The 18,015-nt window shown below is 40.5% G+C and overlaps 1 protein-coding gene and 1 long non-coding RNA gene across 2 annotated transcripts; both read left to right on the plus strand.

Moving 5' to 3' along the window:
- The first annotated feature begins 3,039 nt into the window (after positions 1 to 3,039).
- LOC130195431 (uncharacterized) lies at positions 3,040 to 8,138 on the plus strand. Its single transcript, XR_008832061.1, has 3 exons — positions 3,040 to 3,117; positions 3,443 to 3,493; positions 7,150 to 8,138. It is a non-coding gene; the product is annotated as an uncharacterized LOC130195431 (long non-coding RNA).
- Positions 8,139 to 9,176: 1,038 nt separating this feature from the next.
- LOC130195141 (neuroepithelial cell-transforming gene 1 protein-like) lies at positions 9,177 to 16,177 on the plus strand. Its single transcript, XM_056416460.1, has 12 exons — positions 9,177 to 9,456; positions 10,681 to 10,747; positions 10,980 to 11,039; positions 11,725 to 11,832; positions 11,940 to 12,107; positions 12,216 to 12,278; positions 12,384 to 12,480; positions 12,715 to 12,791; positions 12,885 to 13,142; positions 13,300 to 13,470; positions 13,560 to 13,746; positions 14,771 to 16,177. Exons 1-12 carry the CDS (start codon positions 9,308 to 9,310, stop codon positions 15,103 to 15,105), a joined length of 1,740 nt encoding a protein of 579 aa, XP_056272435.1. The 5' UTR covers positions 9,177 to 9,307; the 3' UTR covers positions 15,106 to 16,177.
- The last annotated feature ends 1,838 nt before the right edge of the window (positions 16,178 to 18,015 follow it).

Here is an 18,015-nt window from a genome sequence, read left to right on the forward strand (position 1 = left end):
CTATATTGAGACTGCTGAACTGTCAAGAGCTCAGATTAAATTCACATTGTGCGATGAATTTCGAGCTATATCGAGACACCGCTTTCGAGCAGAGAGTTAGATAAGAAGATTGTCTCTTAACCCTCCTGTTACCTTTACATTTACTAACATATTTTACCCTCGGGGTCAATTTGACCCCAGCAATTAAAACCTTAAAATTATTAGAATTAATATTGTTTCCCAAGTTTACGTGTGAGGTACTTTATGTGTAAATAGCCCTTTAAAGATATAAATAAGTTGATATTTCTTATATGTTTGACACAGTGAAAAACATCCTGGGGTCAAATTGACCCCAAGGAACACTGACATTAAACATTGAATGGGGTCAAATTGAACCGAAAGGTAACCGGAGGGTTAAATATGAAGCTACATCCAGCAGCTGGTTAGCTTAGCTTAGCACGAGACGGTAAACAAAGGTAAAACAGCTCCCCTGGCTCCGACCTACCGGCAGCTATAAAGTTCTCTGATTAACAAGTTATGTCTTGTTTGTTTAAACTATAAAGTACAGAGATGACGAGTTGTGGTTTGTGACGTGTCTTGACGTCACAGGGAGGTTGCCAGGCAACCAGCACAGACTTCAGGAAGTCCTTGCACATTACCCAGAAACAACCACTTGCTGTTTTTACACTTTCCACATGTGTATGTTACACCTACTTCTATTCCATTGCTAGGAAAGCTGCTGCTCCAGCTTCTCATTTATAGGCACAACCTGCCTGTCTGTGAAAATGACTGATAGGATGGGTGAAGGCCACATGATGGTTATCACAGGAGTGATGCAGACAAGAGGGACGGGAAGGAGAACATCTTAAATATATGTTGAAAGAAATCTTACACGACACATTGCAGGTTGCATGGTGGATACTCTTTGTCTCTGTGTATTACACGTAGATTGTGTTGCCCCTACTGTGTATATGACCTGTGCCCTGTGGGATTGTTGAGCTAATATCTCAGCAGAGGTCATACACTCCCTCAGCAGCAGGCAGTAAGGCCACAAGAGAAATCCACAGAAAAAACAGCATTATGTAACAACCCTACTCAAGTAGTCTGCAGGCTTATATATATATATATATACAGTATATATATATAAATATGGGCATATTTGGGGATCCTCATACACATATTACTTTGTTAGCAGTCTGATAGAAAACATAAAAACAACAAGAAAAGGAGGCGTGTGAGCGACCCGACTCGCTGTAACCTTATCACCTACTCAATGTTGTGTGAAATAACACAAAATTAATTACATTTAATTAAAATACACCGACTATGTTGAATATTTAACTGCATCACATTACGATCAGAAAGGGCATATTGCTCCTTTGAAGGGAAACTATTCATTTATTATATTGTTGGATTGCATATCGCTTTGCTGAAACAACAAAGCAATGCTGTATGAAGCTGCAGGGCTGCATGTACATCATATTAATCATAACTTTACTGAAACATAAAGATCCTAGTATCACAGAGCATACCTGTATATCATATGCAAGTTAAGAGCTGCTACGTTTAGTTGCTTTTTGAAGGCATTGTGTTTGTGGTTATGTAATCCTCTCCCGTCTTTGGTGGTGCTATATTATATATATATATATACAGGACTGTCTCAGAAAATTAGAATATTGTGATGAAGTTCTTTATTTTCTGTAATGCAATTAAAAAAACAAAAATGTCATGCATTCTGGATTCATTACAAATCAACTGAAATATTGCAAGCCTTTTATTCTTTTAATATTGCTGATTATGGCTTACAGCTTAAGAAAACTCAAATATCCTATCTCTAAATATTAGAATATCATGAAAAAGTATACTAGTAGGGTATTAAACAAATCACTTGAATTGTCTAATTAACTCGAAACACCTGCAAGGGTTTCCTGAGCCTTGACAAACACTCAGCTGTTATAAATCTTTTTTTTTACTTGGTCTGAGGAAATATTAAAATTTTATGAGATAGGATTTTAGAGTTTTCTTAAGCTGTAAGCCATAATCAGCAATATTAAAAGAATAAAAGGCTTGCAATATTTCAGTTGATTTGTAATGAATCCAGAATGCATGACATTTTTGTTTTTTTAATTGCATTACAGAAAATAAAGAACTTTATCACAATATTCTAATTTTCTGAGACAGTCCTGTATGTGTATGAGTGCGTTATGTCTTTGGTGTTTGACAGAGACACAATTATTCCACTTCCAGTCACACAAGAGGAATGAAGGGTGACATTCCTGCTCAGTGAGTCGCGCCCTCTCACCTGCCTTCACCATACGGATACGATTTCATCTTTCCCTTTCCCCTCCGCCGGGGAGTTTCCCGGTATGTGTACTTTTATTCATGGAGGAAGTTACAGAGTTTGTCTAAGCTGCGTTGTTCTGGAAAAAGTTGGATTGAACTTGCAGCTTAGTTTAACCAAACAAAGTTTTCTCATTTAAAGGTCAGGAGTCTAATCCAGTCATACATGAGGGGAAATGTGACGAATGTGGTCGCTTACGAGCATGGGGGAAATAAACGAGGATTATGTGGATGAAGTGTGTAAATGGAGTAAAGCGCTTGCTGGCGTTGGCGAGAGAGAGGATGCTTTGTCATGCTGGGTGTGTAATGTCTGTGTGTTTGGGAGAGAGAGAAAACAACATTTCCTGGGTGGTTTGCTATGATTGTGTTTCAAAGGCGAATAAAACCTTGATATCTTTGCTATTTACATCCTCAGATCTTTCTGTACATATATGTATCAATACAGGACAGACTATCTACATGTGTGAGGGTTTTTCTGTGTGTGTGTGTGTGTGTGTGTGAGCGCGCCGGTGTTGACTCACAGTTACAATAATGACTCTGCCAGTTAGATGAACAGCTCACGCTTACTGTAAAGAGCAGAGAGAGAGAGAGAGCGCGTGCTCTCTGGTATCTCCATCTCATAACTCCTTGGCTGCCTAGTGTGTACACACACACACACACACACACAAACACACACAACCCTGAGGACTACAGCACCGGCAGTTTAGTATCCACTTCAGCCGGAGCAGTCGGAGTGTGAACATGTCTCCAGGGAGGAAATAAAGCTTTGTGTGGTAGGTGCCGGATGATTTGCAACAGGTTAGTGTTTGTGTTTATTTATTTAGGCTACCTTGTGTTACTTATATGAATCTACTGCTTCACAATTTAATCATTTATAATTCCATGTGGTGTTACAGAAAGTGACGAAGCAGTTTCACTTTCAGTCTATTTTTGATCCACAGTCAGTCATCTGTAGCCGTGTCTTGAAGAACTTGTTGGCTTTTAAATGCATTTTCCTTGAGTATAGCGTTTAAATGAAAATGTAAACAAGTCTTTTGTGCAGCAGATAAACACATTTGGGTTTCTTCACTGTCGTGATCTCAAATGCAATGTCACAATATTTAATCCTGCTGTCTGTTCTCAGGGAAACACTTTCTCTCTGTCGCTCTGCACTCGCAAAATCTGATGCCACTTGGTGAGTCTGTGAGGTTAATTTGTTAATGCTCAAAATCCTTCTTTTATATGAAATCGTCTTGGTTTCCGTACAGTACTTTCTGTCTTTATTATAAGTGTTGCGTATGTGTGTGCGTCAGATGTACACACCTGGATCCTGTCCGACATTGGTGCTATACATATATCTATTATATATATAGTTATATATATATATATATATATATATATAGCTATAGATAGAGTACACATTCACTGCAAACCTCATTCTGTCATTTAAATCATCCATGTGATGAAGTCTTTGTTTGTCTGCACAGCCACTGATCTCAAGGCCGGACTAATTAACGGCAGACTGAAAGGTTTACTCATCCTCCAACATCAAATAGGGTGACATTTATTTCCATATTTTTGAAAGATGTAGTTCAGTTTCTGCTTCTCTTATGCACTTGTCTTCATATATAACCATCACCGTGTCGAGACAGATGTATGAATTATTGAACGGGAGAATGTCCGCTGCTTCTTCTAAATGAAAAGCCCAAGATATATGTTTTCTGACTCATCCGTCACAAGGCTGATTGCTAAGTAAAGTTGTGTCGGCACATTGACGCCCATCTCAGTTTGAGTGTTGACATCATATACTGTATTTGGACAAGGAGGTGCTTGACTACTGTTCAGTTTATTGTCCTGGAGTGAAAGGCAGTTTGGGTTGGGTTCCCTCCATGTGGTCAAATGTTTAGATCCTAACTGGGTTTTGCTTTCTTGCTGAGAAACCACTGATACCATTGTCCATTTAATGAAGCTACAGCCAGCAGCCTGTTAGCTTAGCATAAACCCAGGGGAAACAGCTACCAGCACCTTTTACGCTCACTGAAACCACAACTTGTGTTTTTTACACTTTGATTTTCGAAGGATTAAACAAACAAGAAAACATGTTAGTTTAAGAGCTTCAGACAGACCCAGGCTACCTTCTGTTTCCAGTCATTATGCTAAGCTAAGCTAACCAGCCACTCGTCACATCTTTATATTTACCAGATATGAGAACGGTATGAAACTTTTTGCATAACTCTCAGAAAGAAGCCAAATAAGTATATTTCCTAAAATGTTGAACTACACCTTTCACCTGAAGGAAGCAGAAGTTTGACAATGATGGTAGCCTAACACATATCTGTATAACACATGAAGGAAGTAAATCATCTCAGCATGGTCCAGCAGTCATTTTCCTGCTTAGTTGTAAAACGTTAAGTGCTGCCTTGGAGGCTACTTGCTTCAAATAATTGTTTTAAGTCACACAAAGGTGTGGCAGACTCGGGTTCCCCAAAACTGCTCAAACTCTCCAATAAATACTTCAGGAACCTGAATGTTAATTCTCCTTTGCTTGGCTCAACAAAATTCTCCTTTGCTTGGCTCACTCCTCCTTCCCTTCCTCACAAGCACATGATCGCACATATTCACAGTGGGTATACATTCAGCCGTTACGCATAATTGCTCTGCTCGCCCTAGCCTTGAACTCACTGAAGCCTGTGTGAGGAGCATTCAGTGCGATACGAGCATGAAGATACAACGAGAGACACGCCACCTTCAGGAGGAGCTCAGGGGATCGTTACGTTGCACACATCATATCTTCCTCCGTGAGTCTTCAACTGACTCACTCCGGCTTTGAATTTGTGGATGCCTGATGACTCCAAGGAAAAATATTAGGAATATTGAAAGATAAATTGATAACTTAGAGTTTCTTCCGCTGCCTCTTGAGGCTTCTCTCATTTACATGGGGCTTAGTCATTGTCCCAGTTTGGTGATGCAGGGCCTTTAACATCAAACCAAGGGGAAGATAGAGTTTAATTTTCTTTTACTTAACTCATCCAGGGTTGTTTTGGTGTGATGTGGCATAGATTGCACCGCAACAAACCTTCTCCTTGAATGGACACAAGATTTATCCTGTATTGTTATGTCTCTGCATGTCGTTTTATGTTTATTTCGATGGAATACAGCCCTTGAATGTGGTAGAAAAGAAGGGGAAGAGGAGGTGTGATGAATTGTGTGTCATAAGATAAACCTTCACCCCCTTCAGCTCCTGTTCAAATGAAGCCATCTGGAAACAAACATGAGTCATAGCATTATTATTAGACCTGCGAGACCCGGTACCTTTATGTTGAACATTTAATGTCAACAGAATTTCTATAGCTCCGACTATAATGCATCTGTATCTGCTTCTTGCTTTTTCCTGCAGCTGTTTCTTTGCAATACGTGTTGTCACATTTCGTCTTCTTCTTCTTCTTGTATATATTACGGCAGCAATTTATATACACCAGCAATTTCATAACACCTTTGTTTGACCCCTGTATATATGGCTTCTCTGAATGGAGGAGTTGTCCTTGTAAGATGATGAAGATGTATTTGCTGGACATGACATGAGGGGAGCATTGAGGTGTCCATCCTGCCTCTCTATCAATTCAGTGTGTCTGTTTTTCCAGCACCTTCAACTCCTAAAGCAGCAGCTTGACATTTTGGGAAATACGCTTGTTCACTTTTTGCTTGTTTTCCAAAAAATGAAGGGAAAAGATCGATAATACTCTTATTTCTGTCTCTTCAACATGAAGCTATACAGTCAATATTTCGTGAGCTTAGCTTAGAGTTAAGACTGGATACAGTAAGACAAAGATAACGTAGCTTTGTCCAAAGCTAAATCCACCTTCCCGCCGCACCTCTGAAGATCATTAATAAACACCAGACGTTTAAAAATGACAAGTTGTGGTTTTAGTGCACTTTAAAGGTGCTGAAGGTTAATATTAGTAACTTGTATTACTGAACCAGGCTTCCAGTTCCCCCTGCTTCCAGTCTTTATGCTAAGCTAAGCTAACTGGCTGCTGACAGCTCCCTGCACTAATTAACATTTGATGAGTCATGTTGGTCTCATCCAGCATTTGAAGCAATAGCTACGGAAAATAATGATATATTGATATTCCACGAAATTATTTTATATATTATACATGTAATAATGAACGGGGAAGCATAAAGGTCGCAACGGCGCACTCTGGGTGGGCGAAGTGGAGTTGGATGTGTCCAACAAAGAGCAACCTTTTAGCCAGGAGACCGCAGTTGGTTCCCCATGTGAGAGATAATTCAATGTTATTTCATATTTCACATAACTTGTATAATATACCGGCATTTATGTGGTTATTGCCTTTTTTTTAAACAGCTATCTATTTGTAAACCTAACTAAGATGTAGTATTTCTAGATCTTATACTAAACGAGGAGTTGCCTAAACCCAACTAGGTAGTCTACTGTGATGACAGAAGCTTATTTTAAAAAGACCATATGCCGTTTGTAAGTTAACCAGATGCTTGCTGTAGCTTCATGTTAAGTGTAAAACATGAGACTGGTATCAATCTTCTCATATTATATTAAGCAAGAAAATAAATCAGAACATTTCACGAAACGTCAAACTATTTCATTAACCTGATGTACAAGAGAAACTTTATGTGATTGTTTGTATTATAGTGTGTGTTTGTGTGTGTTGAATTCGGTCAGACCAGGATACACAAGGGGGTTCCCTCTGAGCTTGTCTCTCCAAAAATATCCCTCTGAACTTCAAGAGGTTCACTTTATCTTTTCTTCCATCACTGGGTCACTAGTCGGCTCTGTCTTTCAATGATACCACACCCTCTGCTGTTCGTTTGTAGAATGGGCCGCCGTGCAGCGAGAGGAACAGACACAGGGAAACCTCCCTCTTCAGACAACACCTTCAACCTACATCTGCATCCAATTTGCAGCACGAGGCTCACCAGTCCACGTGAATCAATATCAAAGATCTCTCTCTCAAGCACAATGCGCTGTCGATAAAATCAGAGGACTGCACTCAGAAACTGATTTCATTTGGTGACATAGATGTTTGTACCCAGTCTCTAGCACCATATGAAATCAGTGTTCTGGGAGGTGGATCATCAGCATGTACAGACGCTGTACATTCATGAACTGAAATATGAGATGTTTTTATAATGTTACAAAGTAGGTCACATTTGTATAAGTTACTGTTGATTCACTAACTGGTCACAGATGCTTTCCTGCTTCTTGTTAATTATGTTTCCCCCTGTGTGTCTGACTCAAACTTACTGTATTCATGAATTCACTTTCATTGATAAATTCTGAAACCATTGGCTTTGTTTAAAGACAAAGGACGGAGTATGATTTTCCTGGGGGGGACAACTGTGTATAGGTTCATACAACAATAATTCCTCTCAATGATCACTAACTGTCCTCTTGACTGTGATTTCTCTTTTCATTTTCTATAAAAACACAGAAACCAGGTACGAGTGCATTTCTTCCATCAGATGGAAACATAGAGGCTGTTTTCACATGCACAGCTGAGGTCAATCTCTTCGTTGCTGAAGGAAGGCAGAGTGCAAATACTCCTCCATGACATGTAAATGAATACGGCTGGAAGTGACTCAGAAAGAAACAGACATTGTAGCCTGGTTGGCACCTACCTTCATGGTTTCCGTCACATTATAATGTATTAGGAAAATGCACTGTTTAGAATGTATCACATAAATAAGTGACTGCTACTTTATATAGTTTTGAGGCAATCAAATGTTCCTTAATATTTTTTATGGAATACTGTAATTAACCTGCAATAAAATACACAATAAATAAAACTCACAATAAATATTTAGGGCTTGTTGGGGTCTTAATAAGTCTCACAGCAAACGTCACAGATGAAATAGGCGACTTTTTTTTCTTTATGAGCACTCAAGACTGACCATCTGGTAAAAGAACTTGGATTTTCAGACATTTTCCGGTGGAGTCCTTCCTCTACCTGGGCTCCGCCATAACCCAGGACCTCAGATCTTCATTACCAAGTAAGCTCAGCAGAGGATGTTCTTCCTGAGGCAGCTGAAGAAGTTCAACCTGCGCCAAACAGCAAAAATCAGATGTGACCTCCTCTCGACCTATTTTCTATATCTTGGAGCCCAGTGTATGTTGCGTGTTGCCTTTAGGGGAACTTCTACTACACAGATGACATATATGGCAGCTGAATTGTTAGAATGATAATCTAATGTATTTACTAGTTGTATTGACGCATGCAATAAATGAGTAGCTTTACATATACAAAGGAGTAAACAAAACTGATGCAAAACAGTGAAACTAAGACATCAAATGTAATGAATGGTAAGCAAACACAAAAATATCGATGCGATTTAGTCTACAGGACAGAGGAACTATAGACAAGTCAAACTCTTCTACAAGCTCATGGTCTGGCTGTGCTGAAAATACAGAAATATCAATGTTAAATTGCCAATTTCACTTCTTATTTGTGTACGTACTATCGAAAATATTTGGATCAAAAGAATAATTAATTAATATTATAGACTGTATATAAGATGTATATAAATATATTTATAAATATGTAAAATTGACAAAAATGTTACCAAGTTTACACACTGAATATAATGTGTAGTTTATAAGCAAACCAATGTTATTTACTATTATTATGTTATCATTATTATGTATAAATGATAGTATGTTTTACGGTTGGCTTGTTTTTCATTATCTCCCGCTGGAAGGATGTATGCTACATTCAAGGTCCTTTTCGTCTCACTGGTCACTCCCACCTCATGGTATCCGAGCAACGGAGCTCTGAGCCCTCTCCTGATTGGTCCATTTCGATGAATCCGCCGTATTCAAACTTCCGCCGTTGTGTGTGCTCTGCTCTGTTTTCGTCGTCTCCTGTTTTCTTTGTACACATCGGGCCAGTTTTCATACGTCTGGACTTTGTCTTTTGTTCGCTTCGCCATAAATACGTCTCGATAGAACTGACCTCGACACGAAGCCTCTTGTAAAATGGAAGAAAATGAAGATGCGAGAGCAGGAAGGAAGGTGGGAAAGAAAAAGCAGAAACTTCGCAAAACGTCATCGAGAACGTCCACCACCAGCGTCATTAGCGCCGTAGAGCCGTCTCCTCATACACTCCGGAGGAACAACTCAACGAAGTAAGTGGATATATTATCAGATACATGCGGTATCGTGATGTGTAATTATGTATGTAATTATTTATTGTGCAGCTCTGGTTGTTAACGAAGTAATACGACTTCAGCACATTGCGAGCTAACGTTGGTTAGCCACTGCGACGGGCAGGGCTGTTATCGTAACTGGCACACGGTGCGTTCATGTGCACCTCGGAATCCAGAGAGCGTTAGTATGATGTTGTCACCACGACTTGGTGTGCTTAAACTGCGTATAGTGGCACTAAACAGCAAGATAAACTAAATGTAAGTTCTAACATATTAAACGACTGTTTTTAGATGTGTTGTTTAATTTCTATCAAACCGAGAAAATCTGCAGATTAACGTTACTTTCTGAATACAAACGCAATAACTACAATTATAACTAACAATGGAAATATGATCAATTATCTCTAACTAATTATTTATTATATTATTGATTCATTTGTTGATTAATAAAGTACATTTTGAGTAATTGTTTCGTCTATAAAATGTTAATAAATGCCCATGACGGTTTCCGAAATCCCCCAAAAGTTGTCTTCATAATGATTGTATTTTTTTTAACCAAAACTCTAAAACTCAATGATATTCAATTTCAAATTATGTGAAAAAGAGGTATAATAAAAGCACAATTTAAAAGCTGGAACCAGCTAATGCTGAATTATAAATGTGGCATTGTATGATACATCTTGCATGACAAATCTTTTCAGCATTATAATAAATATTGGAGCAAGTTAGATGCACAAATAAGTAAGATCATAATAATTTTAATATCTGCAGATATCAGTTTTGTCTATACTGCTGATACAATGAAACTATGGAGTTAATATTTCCAGGTTTTCTCTGTCTTTATTATATGTATGTCATGGTATACACAGTTGTCATTAACAAGCTATGTCTGCATCGTTAAACCTGTACCTGCACCTGTGTTTCTTCTTCAAAACTGCAGATAGGGTTGAAAGAAAAGTATTTGTGTACATCAAATACATTGCTGCATTCCCAGGATGTAGTAATTTAATACTTTTTTACTTGCATGATTATTAACTAGTAATGTGGTGTATTTCAGCAGCTAATATCTCCACATATGATAAGATTATGTTTGTCTTTTTATAATTAAAGACAAAGAAACATCCTTGGTAGAGTAGTAGGGAGGTCGATATAAAGTTGTTGTCATTGTGCTTGACCAATGCTTATTTGTCCCATTTCCTGCAGACCTCCTCTGCAGAGAGGCAGCTCCTTCACCTTTCTCACTCCTGGGACTCCGTGGGACTTCGGTCTCGTGAGTTAATGTTGAAAACACACCATCATGTTAGATTGCGGTGTTCACATCCACTACATCCAGTATGATCCGTTAAACCCATACGTGACTTTTTTTTCATATTTTCATGTATCACTAAAACGTTCCAATATTTTGGGCATTACATTTATATCAAAATGTTGCTTCCAATGTGTTGTTGGAATTTTCAACAGACTTGTAAGAGTAACCAATTTGTATTCTTTTGTTGCGACAGAAGAGAAAGCGCAAAGAGAAGGAGGATGACACGGTCAGTCTGTCCGGCTTCGACCTCAAGGTGAGAGTCTTGGCAGCTTCCTGTTTGTCCACTGGGTGCAGCTCTAGTGTTTCACCCTTGAACGTGTCCTCAAGACAAACTGCAATGCATGACTCAGGTACTCCCCGCAGACAGCCATGAGGGCTCCTTTGTGTTATGAGCTCAGGATAATCCCAACCCGCCTTTCACTGGCACACCTGTCTGAGTAAATGATAATGGTGACAGAAGATCCAGTCCACATTGTCCTTCAGTATAACCACAGTCTCTGGGCTGTGCACAAGTGGTTTAATACCTTTTAACAACATCAACAACTTACATGTCCATTTTTGATACCGTGGCATTAAGCCTCTATAATAGCTACGGGGATTGAGAGTGAAATAAAAATGGAGTATTCCTGATGTATTTAGTGTTGTTTCTTATTAGTATAAATGACATCAAACAAAAGCAGTGCTTTTATAATACATCAAATATATATTTGTAAAGGAATGAGTAGATGGGTCATCTAATCTATGCGACTGCAGAACAGCATTTTTTAATAGGCTTTGAACAAAATGAGTTGAAAAAAGTTTTATTCACAACGGGTACAAACACAACATGTAATACACATTGTTTATAAAGTGTATGAACAATGCCTGACTGTCCAATGCCACAGTCCACACAGCAATGCAATCCAGTTAAACTAAAGTTTATTTCCTTGGGACCACAGGAACCCAGTAACAAGCGTGTCCGACGTCTGGCTAAAGTTTCATCCCTCGTCAACTTGATGTCTCCTTCAAAGAATGGAGCAGTGCGGCGCTTCGGTCAGACCATTCAGGTAAATGCGATATTCTTCTGGCACTCCCTCTACTAATTCACGTTGGAGAAATTTAAATGAGGAATAATCTGTGTTTGACTTTAAAATAATCTTCTTTTTCTCTGAAGTCAATGTCATTGCGTGGGGACAGCAAGTCACCAGGGATGTCCCTCAGAACTGGCAGCAAGGCCTCAGGTCCAACTCCCACTAAACGCAGAAACAGCACGCTGTGGTCGGAGACACTGGATGTTCATCAGAAGAGCACGTTCTCCATCAAAGAGATCAAGAGACAAGAGGTTCTGCAGTTCAGTCTTTTTAAAGTTAGTAGCACAGTCGTGTTATAAGTATGGAGGGCATAAAAAAATAACTGCTCCTGCTGTGTTTCTATTGTGTTTCTTCTTTAGGCAATTCATGAGCTTTACAGGGGAGAGCAGGATCTCATAGAGGATCTCCAACTTGCACGGAAGGTTAGAAAAGCCTTATTTAATATTACACAAATACATTTTTTTTAAAGTATGCTCCCTTTTTACACATTTTATTTTGTGCTTACAATGCTGCTTTCTCACAATTAGGCATACCATGATCCAATGCTTAAACTCTCCATCATGACGGAGGAGGAACTGGCTCACATATTCGGGGACCTGGATGCATACATCCCCTTACATGAGGGTAAATTACCACCAGACATTCTTGGACTTAAACTGAGTTAAAGTTGGGATCGTCCGTTTACTTTTGGCTTCATTGGACAGAAAATCCATAGTAACCTTTCAACATATAATTGTGGTCTGGCAGAAATATTATTATGGACATTTTGCCCAAAGATTACAAAAATAAACTGCGTATCCCAGCTTTAAATGATGCTTGATGTGTTTCTGACTGTGTTCTTTTTAAAATAATTTGCAGATTTACTGATGAAACTGACGGAGGGAACTGGCCCCGATGGAACAGTAGCTCAGATCGGACAGATAGTTATTGACTGGGTGCGTGTTGATGTTGACCTTACACACATTGGCTTCAGATATGGAGGATGTCAGCATGTAAAAAAAATATTTACTTTTATTGTATCTTTTCAGCTGCCTGGTCTGAACGCTTACAAAGGATATTGTAGCAACCAGCTCGCGGCCAAAGCCCTGCTCGACCAAAAAAAACAGGACAGACGGGTCCAGGACTTCCTGCAGCGCTGTCTGGAGTCGCCCTTCAGCAGGAAGCTGGATCTTTGGAGCTTCCTAGACATCCCACGGTCACGCCTGGTGAAATACCCACTGCTGCTGCGAGAGATCCTCAAACACACGGCTCCTGATCACTCAGACGTACCCAGCCTGGAGAGAGCTGTACGTTAGATAACATGCCTTTGCAGTCACAGTGTTGTTTCTTATATTTTGCTGCTATATCTCATAAATATCATATTACGCTATTATTTCACTCTTTATGTAGTCTTGTGAGTTTTGCCAAATAACCAACTAATCTGTCTTTCTTTAATTATTCCAGATTACTATAATCCAGGAGATTCTGTCTGAGATCGATGTGAGAAAAGGGGAGTCTGAGTGTCAGTATTACATCGACAAACTGGAGTATCTGGATGATAAGCAGCGGGACCCTCTCATCGATAACTGTAAGGTCCTGCTGTGTCACGGCGAGCTGCGGAACAAAAGTGGCTCGGTGAGAATTAGGATTACTCCCGTTATTATTACCACCCACGTACATTTTGTCTGTTGGGTCATTTTATACATTTGTGTGTTTCTTCGCAGAGGCTGCATGTGTTCCTCTTCTGTCAGCTGTTGGTTCTGACCCGACCAGTGACCCGGAACGACCGGAGCTGCTTCCAGGTCTATCGACAACCCATCCCAGTTCGGGATTTGTCTCTCGAGGACCTGCAGGATGGAGAGAGCCGCATGGGGGGCTCCTTCAGGGGGGCTTTCAACAATGGAGAGAAAGGTGGGTTGAGTGGAGCTCCACCTGCTGGCGGAGTGTGGCCGAGGCATGTTGCGTCACCCATTAATTAGTTGGGTGACGCAAGCCTCTCAGATGTGAAGATTTGTTGCTTTTCTCTCTTTCATATCATTGAACATTTTAAAGGTTTTGGTCTCTTGGTCAGAATATGTCTCTGAGATTTTGCTTACTTGTTATTGACTAAACAATTTAAATATAATTTGAAGTAATTTTGTAGTTGTTGCCTTAATGTGGAAGTAGGGTAGAAAACAAGAATTTCCCCGAGGAATGCTGAAGCCACTTGCAATCGATCTCCTGCTGGGAGAATTGGCCACGGGCGTCTTCATTATGTTAAGCAATCTTCACTTTTTTGGTAGTATAAGAAAAAATAAACAATCTGTTACATACCCACAATCATATGTACACCAGCAACATAGTCATCACGAGAACATTACAGAACTTAGTGAAATATAAAGTGTCAAGCATCACAAGACAGGATGTTCAATGTAAAGGGGCTGTGCTTTTTAGTTTATTCTAAAGATGAGGCATACCCAAAAGGTCAAGGAAGATGGGCCTCCTTCTCTAAAGCCATGTGGACTTAAATTGACTGTTAAACCTGTTTAAACAGAAACAACTGTAAACTCAAAGCTGTAATTTACACACCCAGCAGACATAGAGCAACATTATTGCTCATTCAGTCTTGAATGAGCAATAATGTTGAATGTGTCTTGTTTTAGGCCAACTGGAGAATGTAAGTCAAATATTTGCTCTTGCTGGGTTCTTTTCTTTGTCTTGAAGAGGGAAATATCTGACTCTTATCTTTGTTTCTCCAGCTAGTCACAAACGTTGTTGTCTGTCTGTCGTTTGGTGTTACACATATCATATCACAAAAAAACTACATGGAAAAATAAGTCCAGCTGCAGGATCAGAGTTTGTAATCGTAATAGCAAGAAATAAACGTGGTTTTATCCCACACTTTGCTGCTTGTTGTTCAGTAGACTGGATCTCTTTTCTTTCTGTGTCCCTCTAGCTAAGAACGTTTTCCGCGTGAGCTCTCTGGATCCGTCCCACGGCCAGTCCCACACCCTGCATGTCAACGACGTCTACCACAAGCAGCAGTGGCTCAACTGTCTGCGCACTGCAATGGGCCCCCAGCAACAGGGGGCTCCGCCCAGAGATAAGCAGGGCGAAGCCGTCCGAGCCAAACGTCGCTCCTCCACCATCTCAGTCACCCTTTCCGACGAGGAGACAGACGAGAACTGCCCGCCGGTCTGTGGCCCTAAACTCAGGCCACAGACGCTCTCCAACACCAGATTGGACCAGAAGTTCCGAGGCTCCCTAAAGAGGAAGGAGACTGGAGTGTAGACATTTACCCCGGCAGCCGGTTCCTCCCAGACAAAGTCCAGCTTTGTCTCGTGTCTGTCGGTGAATGTTCATGCAACCACTGTTTTTATGCTTTTAATTTACCACTCCAGCTGCACTGAAGGTCTTTCCAATCATTTCCAATCACTTCCGTCCAAACTGTACTGTCAAATGTTTGTCTTTACAAAGTGTAATTAGTTTACAAAAAAAGGAAAATGTGTCTTGTTACTGAAATGTGTGTTTATACCAGTTCATTGTGTGTGGAATCATGGTGTTATGTATACTTTCATTTAAATGGCTGTGTTACCGCTTGTAGCTCTTCAAATGTCCTTTCAATGTTCCTTCCGGTGTCGGCACTGAACCTCGTTCTCTTTTGTCGCTGCAATCAAAATGTCAATTCATCTATATTACAGATGTATGCAGTTGTGTGTTATTGTGCCAAGATAAGGGATCAAGGACCTAAGCCACTGATGGCCTTCAGCGGTCAGCAGGAAGCCTTTGGGGGAGAGACGTTTCGATTTCTGAGATGAGATACACGATAATGAGCAGAAGATTCAGGGATCTGATCATGAATTTGATAAAGTAAAAATATCTCTTGGAAAATCTAGGTATATTCAGAGAAAAGTTGTTAAATGGAAAAAGAAAAAAACATATAATTTGTACTTTAAAAGACTCCAAAGTATAATAGAGAGATATTCAGAGTTCCAAAACGCATACATATCAGCTGCCCTTGGAAAAAAACTTGCTGTTGCAACTGCAACATACTGTCACAACATAGGACCTTGAACTTTGACCCTCTTGCACATACAGAAACTAGAGGATTGTCGGCCAGAATAGTCAGAGCAGCGTCCAGATTCCAGCGGAGCACCTGGTATTGTTCACATACTGCATTTGATGTAATATGTTTTGGGTTATGCTTGATCTTTTTCTGGCATATATGTAGTATGGGTATTGGAACGCACAAACATCCTCTGAGTTGTACTTGGACCCCTCAGTCACTTTCTTTTCCTGTTTGACGGAGCTGTTCAACAGTTTGTTGCAACATTTGTCAAATAAACAGCAGCTGAGGAAAAACTCTTGTTTTGCTCTTTTTTCGCTTAATGTCTTGAAATCCGTCATGTAGTTTTGTTACATTTCCCTTTCTGAATAATACTGTTGTAAAGGCTGATTGATATGTCTATCACTCTTTTACTTATCTTCACTCAACATTGCTTGGAGAGACTTGTTCATTCATGACACCACTGACCTCCAGTACAACACGGAGTCATGCCATCTGCAGAAGTCCTCTGATGACTCTGCAGTGGTCGGGTGTATTAGGGATGGACGGGAGGAGGAGTACAGGGCAGTGGTGAGCGACTTTGTAAAGTGGGCCGATGAGAACCACCTGCGGCTGAACGTGGCCAAGACCAGAGAGATGGTGGTGGACTTCAGGAGGAAGGCGACAGCTCCTACACCTCTGAGTGTCCTGGGAGTGGACATGGTGGAGGAGTACAAGTACCTGGGCGTCTCCATCGACAGCCGACTGAACTGGAAGGCCAACATCAACGCTGTGTACAAGAAGGTGATGAGTCGACTCTTTTTCCTGAGGAAGCTTCGATCCTTCAGACTTCGCCATTGTCTGCTGGGGGAGCAGCATCGGAGCCGGTGACACCAGCCGTCTTAACAAACTGGTTAGGAAGGCTGGCTCCATCATCGGCTGCCAGCTGGAGCACCTGGAACAGGTGGTGGAGAGGAGGACGTTGAAGAAACTTGTGTCCATATTGGACCACCCGGACCACCCGGACCACCCTCTCCACCACCTCCTACAGGGACAGAGGAGGACTTTCTCCAGACGTTTCCTCACCGCTGCCACAAGGACAGATACAGGAGAACATTCCTGCCGACGGCTATTAGGCTCTATAACAGATCACCTCTTGCCAGATCGTAGTGCAATAACTGAAATAATAACATAATAATTATTACCACTGTACACATTCATATTTACACTATGTTGATCTTCACTTCACACATTTCATTTACACTACACACATACACACACTTTGCATTTTGCACACTATATTTAATTTAATTTTACACTGCAGTCATTAGTATTATATTTGTGTATGCATATATGTTGTGTATATATATATATACATATATATTTTATTTTGTATTTTATATTTTACTTTGTATACTTTGCACAGTCATTGTATTATATTTGTTTGTGTGTGTATATATTAGTGCTGTGAAAAATAACGCGTTAACTCAGTTAATCCAATTTCAGGTTTAACTAGTTTTTTTTTTTTTAACGCATTTAACGCATGCGCAGAATGAGCTTCCAATCCGTGTGTTGTTGGTCGTCGGGACGAAAAAAAAGTCACTTGCAAAATGAGCTTCCAATCCACCACTTCAATCTGAACTCTGTCCGCTCTCATGCAGACGGTCTGTTCATCGGTAATGATCCTTCCGCAGGTTCACCTACGGAAACCTTGTTACGACTTTTACTTCCTGTAGATCAGGGTCTCAACACGTCGATCGCGACCTGCCAGTCGATCGCGGCGTAGTGTCGGTAGATCGCATGACATTAAAGAGATTGGCCCGCCCCCTGACATGTTCTCTAGAGCACGTCTTTGTTCTTTTATTAAACTAAACGTCTGTTGTTGATCGTATCTCCACAGCAGCATGTCATTTCTGTCTCTTCGCGTTGCGTTAACACTTATCGATCTCCGTCTCGCGCACCACAGAGCTCCGTGCGCGCGCATCGGGACCGAGCAAAAAAGTCACTTGTCAATCTGTCCCCGTGTCCGGGCCGGTGAGGTTTCAGCTTTGCAGCGGTGTCCCCGCCGTCCCTTTCATCACGGCCCAGTTCATGAAGAAAACCCACACAGTCAGTTTGCCTCAGCAGCTGCTAGAGGAAGACTAGAGGCCTTTAGA

The sequence above is a fragment of the Pseudoliparis swirei genome, chromosome 6, assembly GCF_029220125.1.
Source record: "Pseudoliparis swirei isolate HS2019 ecotype Mariana Trench chromosome 6, NWPU_hadal_v1, whole genome shotgun sequence".
Taxonomy (NCBI): Eukaryota; Metazoa; Chordata; class Actinopteri; order Perciformes; family Liparidae; genus Pseudoliparis; species Pseudoliparis swirei.